General features: G+C 53.9%; 2 protein-coding genes across 4 annotated transcripts in view; one reads left to right on the top strand and one right to left on the bottom strand.

The window, feature by feature from the left end:
* The window catches only part of FAM118B (family with sequence similarity 118 member B), a 10549-nt gene extending 9503 nt beyond the window's left edge, over positions 1-1046 (top strand). Inside the window, exons 8-9 of one of the 3 annotated variants that reach the window (XM_015649936.3) lie at positions 469-528; positions 600-1046. In XM_015649936.3, the coding sequence (XP_015505422.1) occupies positions 469-528; positions 600-811 (272 nt within the window). In that variant the 3' untranslated portion in view covers positions 812-1046. Of the gene's footprint in view, positions 1-468 lie in introns of all 3 variants that reach the window. The other 2 variants (XM_015649938.1, XM_033519698.1) reach the window with 2 other exon arrangements.
* A 93-nt stretch (positions 1047-1139) lies between these two features.
* Positions 1140-7385, bottom strand: SRPRA (SRP receptor subunit alpha). Its single transcript, XM_015649935.3, has 14 exons — positions 7220-7385; positions 6408-6491; positions 5471-5634; positions 5214-5374; positions 4939-5092; positions 4336-4486; positions 4067-4173; positions 3762-3880; positions 3400-3486; positions 3140-3312; positions 2837-3050; positions 2600-2763; positions 2376-2474; positions 1140-2162 (listed from the first exon to the last, which is right to left on the bottom strand). Exons 1-14 carry the CDS (start codon positions 7337-7339, stop codon positions 2034-2036), a joined length of 1926 nt encoding a protein of 641 aa, XP_015505421.1. The 5' UTR covers positions 7340-7385; the 3' UTR covers positions 1140-2033.
* Positions 7386-7460: the final 75 nt, after the last annotated feature.

Below are 7460 nucleotides of genomic sequence, written 5' to 3'. Positions count from 1 at the left end.
ACCACCTCATCTGGACGACTACCATCACCCTAACAGGGTTCCAGGCTGTATTCTGACTCTGTCAGTGTTTTTGATATTATTGCATTTATTTTTTTTATCATTTTCCTATTAAATTATAATTCTGACTTGCGATCTCTCACTGGTTTGATTTCAAACTAGTACAGTTTTACCAGTTTAAACAGCTGTGCTGCTTCCCACGCCTGCAAACTTTGTTTTTCATCTGCAGCTGTTTGTTCCCTTTTTAGTGAAGGGGCATTTAGCGTCACTGACCCTCCTGCTGCTCAGCCTGAGCCAATATTTTTATACAAGAGGTATCACTAATAAATCATAAAAATGGGGGAAAGTGGGTTCACTGGCCAGAGCCTTGCTGGCAGGTATTCTGAGGGTTAGCCCAGCCAGGAAAGCCTGTGTGAAACTGCCACATGGCAGCTGGTTCTCCACCTGACACCGGTCTCTGCTCTGTCCCAGGTGTGCCCAAGGAGGGGCAGCAGCTGAACGGCTCTGCTGTTGCCCACGCCGAGGTAAAAGGTAAGGAAGGCTCTCTGGAGCTGTGAGGCTTCACCCTGTGTTGCTCTCTGGAGTCTCAGGGAGGTTTTCAGCCTTTGCTTCCACACAGGATGCAGCCCCTGAGCCTCAGCCCGGCCCAGGCCCTGAGCCCTGGCAGGGGCTCCTGGGACAGGCCCAAGCCAGGCCCGCAGCCCTCAGAGGGGCTGGAACCCACCACTGTCCACTGCTGTCCAGCACCAAGCCAGGACCCTTCCGGCAGGGAAGAGGCCAGGACAGAGTCTCCATGGATGAACACCTGGTCTAACATAGTTAATTGTGGTTTTACTGGGGCTGCATGTGCCTGTGGAGTGCAGCGTCCCCCAGGGAGCTGCAACCTCCTCTAACTTCATACCTAGTGCTTTTATATTCTGTATTTCAATTAAAAAATGAAACTTGAGCTTTTTTTTTTTTTTTTACTGGAAGCTCTAGTTTTCTAGTCCTGTCTTTTTACTGTACAGTATTTTATATGTTGAAGTTGTATTAAAGGCCTGCTCACTGAACTTTGGCTACTGTATAATTTAAAGGCTCTTTCACACTGGCGGGAGTTCATCTCCCCCAAACCCAGTAGGAAACAGGTCCTGGCTGGAGGCAAGTTATTCATACACAGAGAACAAATTATGAAGTTTATTTAATATAAATTATGTCTCTTAGCAGACAGCATTCAATTTATTGCACTATAGCACATCTGCAATACAGAGCTACAAGACATTGTCAGAGAGGTTTGTATTATTCAGTGTAGCACTTCCGACCGGGATCAAGAGGCACTCGGAGGGGGGAGAAAGGGTGCAGGAAAGCAGCAAGCAGCCACCATTCTCTTCCAGTATTCATGTGGTTTGTTTTGTTTTTCCTTTTTACTAGCAAATAATGCCAAGACCAGTGGGTAGGAGCCAGGCAGGGCACGCTGCCTTCCTCCTCTGGACCTGGCTGCTGCAGCTCTCCAGCTCCTGCCCAAATCCGTGGTGTCTGGGGACCCTGCTCCAGAGTCCGGGTGAGGACAGATAAGGGGGACTTTAAGGCAGTTTAGCATGTCCCCTCCAGCCCAGCACAGGCCATCACCTTTTTTGGTTTATCAGCTTCAGTGGAGCGGCCATGGGCAGCGACATTAACAGCCAGATCTAATGCTGCCCCTAAGCCCAAGTCCCTCCTGTCTCCTCCCTAAGCTGGTCAAAAAATCAAAAGCAGCTCAAAAAAAAAGCCTTCAAACCCACCAAAAAGCACAGCAGATCCTGGCACAGCCCACACCCCCCCCGTGCAGCACGAACAATACAAAGCTCTGGATTCGGCCTCCCCGCAAGGGAGCGTGCGTCACTGGACACGGAATGGAGGAACCCAGGGAAGGGCTTTTTCTGGATAAAATGGGGTTTATCCAAAAAAAGTACTCCTCATGCTGCTATTCCTCCATTCTGTTCTGCACTACACGGGAAAGACTAGTTGGTGACAGGGTAAAGCAGGTTCTTCTGGGACATCTGCACACAGCGATTTGGTGTTTAGGCCTTCATGAGCGCTGCGACCACGGCCTTGGCGTTAAGGCTTCGCAGATCACAGTAGGTTTGTCCGGTACCAACGAAAACGATGGGCTTGCTCGTGATGTAGGTCATGGAGATGGCAGCACCCACCTGCCAGGAACACACAGCACCATGAAACCCAGTGCTCCCCCTCAGGGAGCTCATCACTCATCCCCCACGTGTGGAAACCAGACTTATAAATTAGGGTTCAATGGCTTAAATGCAAGAAGAAAGTGCAGGAGTGCCCTGTGTTTGACAATTGCCATCTCTCCCCTGCAGTCACCATCAGGAAGTTCTGTGCAGTCACCTCAGCAGCCTCCTTACCTTGTCATCGATGGTATCGAACTTGGTGAGGACGATCCCATCGATGAGCCGTGGTGTCTGGGCCATAGAGTGATCAGCCAGGGCCTTGTTGAACTTGACCTGAGGGAGAAAAAAGATCCAAGAAAAGCATTTGTGGTGCTGCCACCATCCAATTCTCAGGTAAAACCTACAGAAATGGGTTCTTTTCCCTCTTGGTCTCTCAGGAACAAAGCCTCCACACTCACCAGCTGATCCACAGCCTCGTTTCCCACCAGTGCTTCCCCAACAAACAGGACGAGGTCGGGAGCGTTGACAGCAATGAGTTTGGCCAGTGCTGTCATCAGGGGTGCGTTGTCCTGCATGCGTCCCGCCGTGTCCACCAGCACCACGTCAAAGCCCTGGTTCCGAGCTGGGGAAGGGAGGCGGCATGAAGGACGGTGCTGCCCCAGCACCGCGCCAGCCGCCCCCGGCTCTGCACATACCGTAGGAGATGGCCTCCATGGCGATGCCCGCAGCGTCCTTGCCGTATCCCTTCTCGTAGAGCTGCACCATGGTGCGCCCGCCGTGGCTCTCCGGAGGGTGCAGCGCGTTGAGGCGGCGCGTGTGGGTGCGCAGCTGCTCCACCGCTCCCGCCCGGAACGTGTCGCAGGCGGCAATGAGGACGCTGAAGCCGTTCTCGATGAGCCAGAACGAGATCTGCAGGTGGCAACAGATCAGAAAAGCCCGTGAGTAGCTGCACAGCCTGACCCCATCACCCCGGTCCTGTGATCAGGATCCTGTCCTACCTTGGCCAGGTTGGTGGACTTCCCGACACCGTTGACACCACAGAAGGTTACGACGTAGGGCCGGCGATGGCGCTGGGCATCCATGACATCACGGAGCACATCCACACGGCGCTGGGGCTGCAGGATCTGCACCAGGGCCTCCTGCAGCGCCTGCTTCACTGTCGAGGTTACCGCTGGGAAAAGGGGACAGAAGGACATGTCACACATGGGGAATATCCCTGAGCTCCAAACCACAGGCAGGATGCCACCTGGACACTTACTGGTGAACGTTCCCATCACCTTCCCTTCCAGTTTCTTGGCCACAGATTCACAGAGCTGCACTGCAATCTCAGCTGCCACATTTTTAGCTTTGAGGAAGACAGAGCAGGGAGTCAGTGCTGCTGAGAAGGTTATGCAAGTCCTACATCAGTGTCAAGGGAAGGATGGAGTTGGAGTGCAGGATTCCCACTAGGCCTGACTGCTGCCCCCCTTTTGTGCAGGGCTCCCCAGGGGTGAGACAGGAACCCACCACAGTTCCTGGGAGCGAAAATATCCCAAACCATGGGCACTACCCACACTGGGGCCTACCCAACAGAGCACAGGGAACCGCCACTAATCCCTCATACCACAGATCCAGACATACCAATCAAGTGATCCTTCATCTTCTCCAGCACAGGGTCCATGTCCTCTCTGGTCAAGCTCTTGGAACCCACCAGTCCTTTCAGCATGCCAAACATGCCCCCCAGGCCACCCTTCTTCACACTGTGGAGACAGAAGAGTCACACTGAGGTTTGATCATCTGCAAAGATGGTCAGATGCAGAAGGACTTTTCCTGAGCAGACAAACACATCAGTTTGTGCTTCCTGCATTACTGGTTAGACTGGAACAGGAGTTACAGGAGAGAAATCAAGAACCATGTGACAAACAAGGGCTGTGGGAGCCTCTTACCTGGGTTTTGAAGGGTTCTGGACAACTTTCTCCTCTTCAGCTTCATCATCACTCTCATACTCCAGGTCATAGAGGCGGCCAGGCTCCCGGTTTTTGTCCCCCAGGGCCTGTGAGGGGAAGAATCAGCTTTATGGGCTGAGTGCCACGATCCTTGCTTCATGTTTCTTCATGATCCCTTCTCATCCAGGCACAGAGACTGGGCTGGGTTCATAATGCCCAGCTGATCCCAGAGAATGCACAACAGCAGATGGAGCCTGGCTTTTCCTTACCATGTCAGGGTCAAACTCCTCCACAGGACAAGCCTCCGCGCTGCCATTGGTAGCGGAATTACTGTAATCAAGTACTTTGGCATTAGAGTTCCCCAGATCCCACACCCGGGGCTTCTTCCCCTTCTCCTTCTGTGCATCGGGTTTTGGAGATCTGGTGGAAGAAAAAACAGAAACACACTGTGTTCAGTTCAGGGAAACAGCAGCCTTCAGCTCCTTAGGAGATGTGAAAAATAAAAGCTTGGATTACCCAAAAAGGCAGAAATCGACCAATCCAGTCTCCAGAATTTATTTATCTGAACTTTAGCCCTGTATGGCATCCCTTCCCCTTAAGCCAGGTATCAATGCACTGCTGCTGTCTGCTCAGTAAAGATAGGTCTGGACCTCTCCCAGAGTTTCTGGATCTCCCAAAAAAAGAAAATCAGGTTCTATTACCCCTCTAGGATGCCCAGGTGTCTCCTCCCAGTCTTTTTAGCAAGGAGGGAAATGAGAGAAATAATGCAGGGATTACTTCCAGGGGTCACCAAAAGGAGAGATTCAACCATGACCTAGTTCAAAGCATAGGCAGACCTCATCACAGATGAGGGTGATGCCCTCATCACCTACCTGGACTTCTCCCCAGCTTTCATGTGTCTCCTGAAGAATTCCTCCCGGTTCTTCTGCAGGATTTCATCCTTGGTCAGTTCCTCCTTCTCCCCTGCTGCCGAGAGCTGCTTGTCACTCGCAGATGCTTTACTGGGCACTGCCACAGCTTCAGTTCCTGACAGGAAGAGCCCCAGCACAAGCTCAGTCCAGCTCCAAGTGGATTGGGAAAGCACAGACTACAACACATTGCTCTGGAATATTTATTTCCCTTCCATTTATCTTCCCCATCAACTCACCATCCTTTTTGGAACCTTTGTTCTTCTTGTTCTTGACCTTCTCCTTTGGTTTCTCCCCTCGGGTTTCAATCATACACTTGACAGTCTTCTGGGATTTCAGAGACTGCTCAAATGTCTTCATTACCGTGGGAGCTCGGACTTTGCTGCTCTCCTCTGCATCCCTGCAGGGAGATGACCCATTAGCCTGGATTTCAGCTCTTCCCCCACTCCCATCTCTGCTCAAAACAGAAATTTAAGACAAAACCCAAGCTCTCTACCGAAGGAGGCGCATGAAGTCATCTTTAAAATCAAAGGTGCCATTTAGGAGGCCCAGGGCACCTTTCTGCTGGAACTCGTTGCGGTACTTGTCTCGGAACTCTTTATGGACATCGTCTATCAACTTGTCCACGTAGGTTAGAGTCAGGATCTTCTGGAAGCCCACCTGCCAAGGAACAGGTGCAGACACTGCACTTCCAGCTCACTCAACAGCAGCAAGCAAGCAAAAACCTCTCTGTTTAATTCAGAGTTCTTTAACTTGGGCAAGTTTCAGCCTGCACTTCCTGCTCCACCTTCCCAGGCTTTTTAAATGCTCCCAAAAAGGTGAAGAACAGCCAGAGCTTGGCTTCAACAGGTGTCCCTAACACACAGAGGCAAAAATGACACGTAGGGCAAGGGCAGAAAACCTTTAGCTTATCTGTGGGTCAACAAGGAAGGTTGTATAATAGATTTATGGCCGTAAGGTGCCAGGAAACTGCAAGAGAGAACGTTAAATGTTCCATAAAATGAAAGGAATGACACATTTCTGGCTTTTTTTCCAATAGATCTGGCCAAAGTGAAGTTTTACAAGGCTGCAGCTTCTATTTGAGGTTTGATTAGTTTTAATCCTGTTGCAGATGATTAAAATAAGCTGCTACTGCAGCGTCATTCAGCTGACAGACACCCATGTCCCCCTCTGGGGAGAGTCTGGCTACACTGGGGTCACTGCTCACTCAGCATCCCCTTGAAACGCTCATCACAGCCCCTCGCTCCCCACAATCCCAGGGACAGAGGAGCCAAAGCAGCCTGGGAGCCGAGGTCCAGCCCTATGCAATGCAAACAGCTGTTTGCTCCAACCTCAGCACAGTGGGAACCATTCCCCCTCTTTTCTGGGGGCAATCTCCTCCCTTCAGGTTTGGGGGCCCAGGGGGGGCTGGAGGGCCTGCGGGGGTCACTTACCACAAACACCAGCTCAAACTGGTTGTCCAGTTTGTACTTAAGTGTGAGGGCTTCATGGGTGAAGGAGTTGTTGCCACCTCTCTCCTGGGGAAGAGGAGCTGTCAGAACAGGGGTGCCAACAGCACCCACCATCCCTTCATCCCTGTCCTCCCCCTCCCTGCCATCATCCCTGTCACTCCCCTTTCCCAAAGTCGCCCAGCATCCCTTACACATGACCCCACACACCCGGGGCAGGTGGTCCCATCCATCCCCCTCAGCTGGGTGAGACCACCCACCCTCGGGCTGGTCGTGCCTCTGGGTGGTCCCACCCGTCTCTCTCCTTCCCAAGGTGACGGTCCCATCCACACCCCCGAATGGGTGACCCCACAACCGTCCCCATCCCCTGTGCCGTGTCTGTGTGTCCCCCCAACAGGTGGCCCCACCTGTGTGCCAGCCCTCTCCTGCCCGTCCCCAGGTAGATGGTCCCACTCCGATGTCCCCCGTCCCCACACAAGGCCTCCCATCCACCTCCCCCTCAGCGGGCTGATCCCACTCCCCCAGAGACGCTCATGCCCATGTTTCCCCCGCCCAGGCAGCTCTCCCAGTCCCCGTTCCCCCGCCAGCTACGTGCGCTCACCTGATCTCCCTTCCCAGGTAGATGGTCCCACCCCCCCATCCCCCGCCATGTCTGCAGTCTCACCTCTTCTCCCTCCCCAGGCAGACGGTTCCCACCGCCCCCCTCCCTCACGGCAGCCGGGCTCTCCCACTCCCCCCTCGCCAGCTGTGTGACCCCTACGCAACCCTCCGCCCCCGGGCAGCCGCTCCCGCCCGACCTGCAGGAGGACGGAGCGGATGAGGGCGTTGACGGGGGCGGTGGCGGCGGGCCCGCGCACGCCCTGAAAGCACCAGAGGACGAGGCCGCCCTTGCTGAAGATGGTGAAGAAGTCGAGCATGGCGGCGGCGCCGGGCCCGGCGGGGCGCACACGTCGCTCTGCCCCGCGCTTCCGCCGGAAGCCCCGCCCCCGCCATTGGCGGGACCGCGGCCGACAGGGGCGGGGCCACGGGGCGGGGGCG

Source organism: Parus major, chromosome 24, assembly GCF_001522545.3.
Source record: "Parus major isolate Abel chromosome 24, Parus_major1.1, whole genome shotgun sequence".
Taxonomy (NCBI): domain Eukaryota; kingdom Metazoa; phylum Chordata; class Aves; order Passeriformes; family Paridae; genus Parus; species Parus major.
Note: the sequence above shows the minus strand (reverse complement) of the source record. Positions and strands in the feature narration are given on the sequence as shown.

What these genes read in the sequence shown, in the direction of transcription:
- SRPRA (XM_015649935.3), bottom strand. Translation starts at nt 7,339, where the DNA reads ATGCTCGACTTCTTCACCATCTTCAGCAAGGGCGGCCTCGTCCTCTGG. An exon ending in GACTTCATGCGCCTCCTTCG is followed by an intron (nt 5,375 to 5,470) that starts GTAGAGAGCTTG and finishes ATCTCCCTGCAG; the next exon opens with GGATGCAGAGGAGAGCAGCA. An exon ending in AGGAGTTTGACCCTGACATG is followed by an intron (nt 4,174 to 4,335) that starts GTAAGGAAAAGC and finishes TTCCCCTCACAG; the next exon opens with GCCCTGGGGGACAAAAACCG.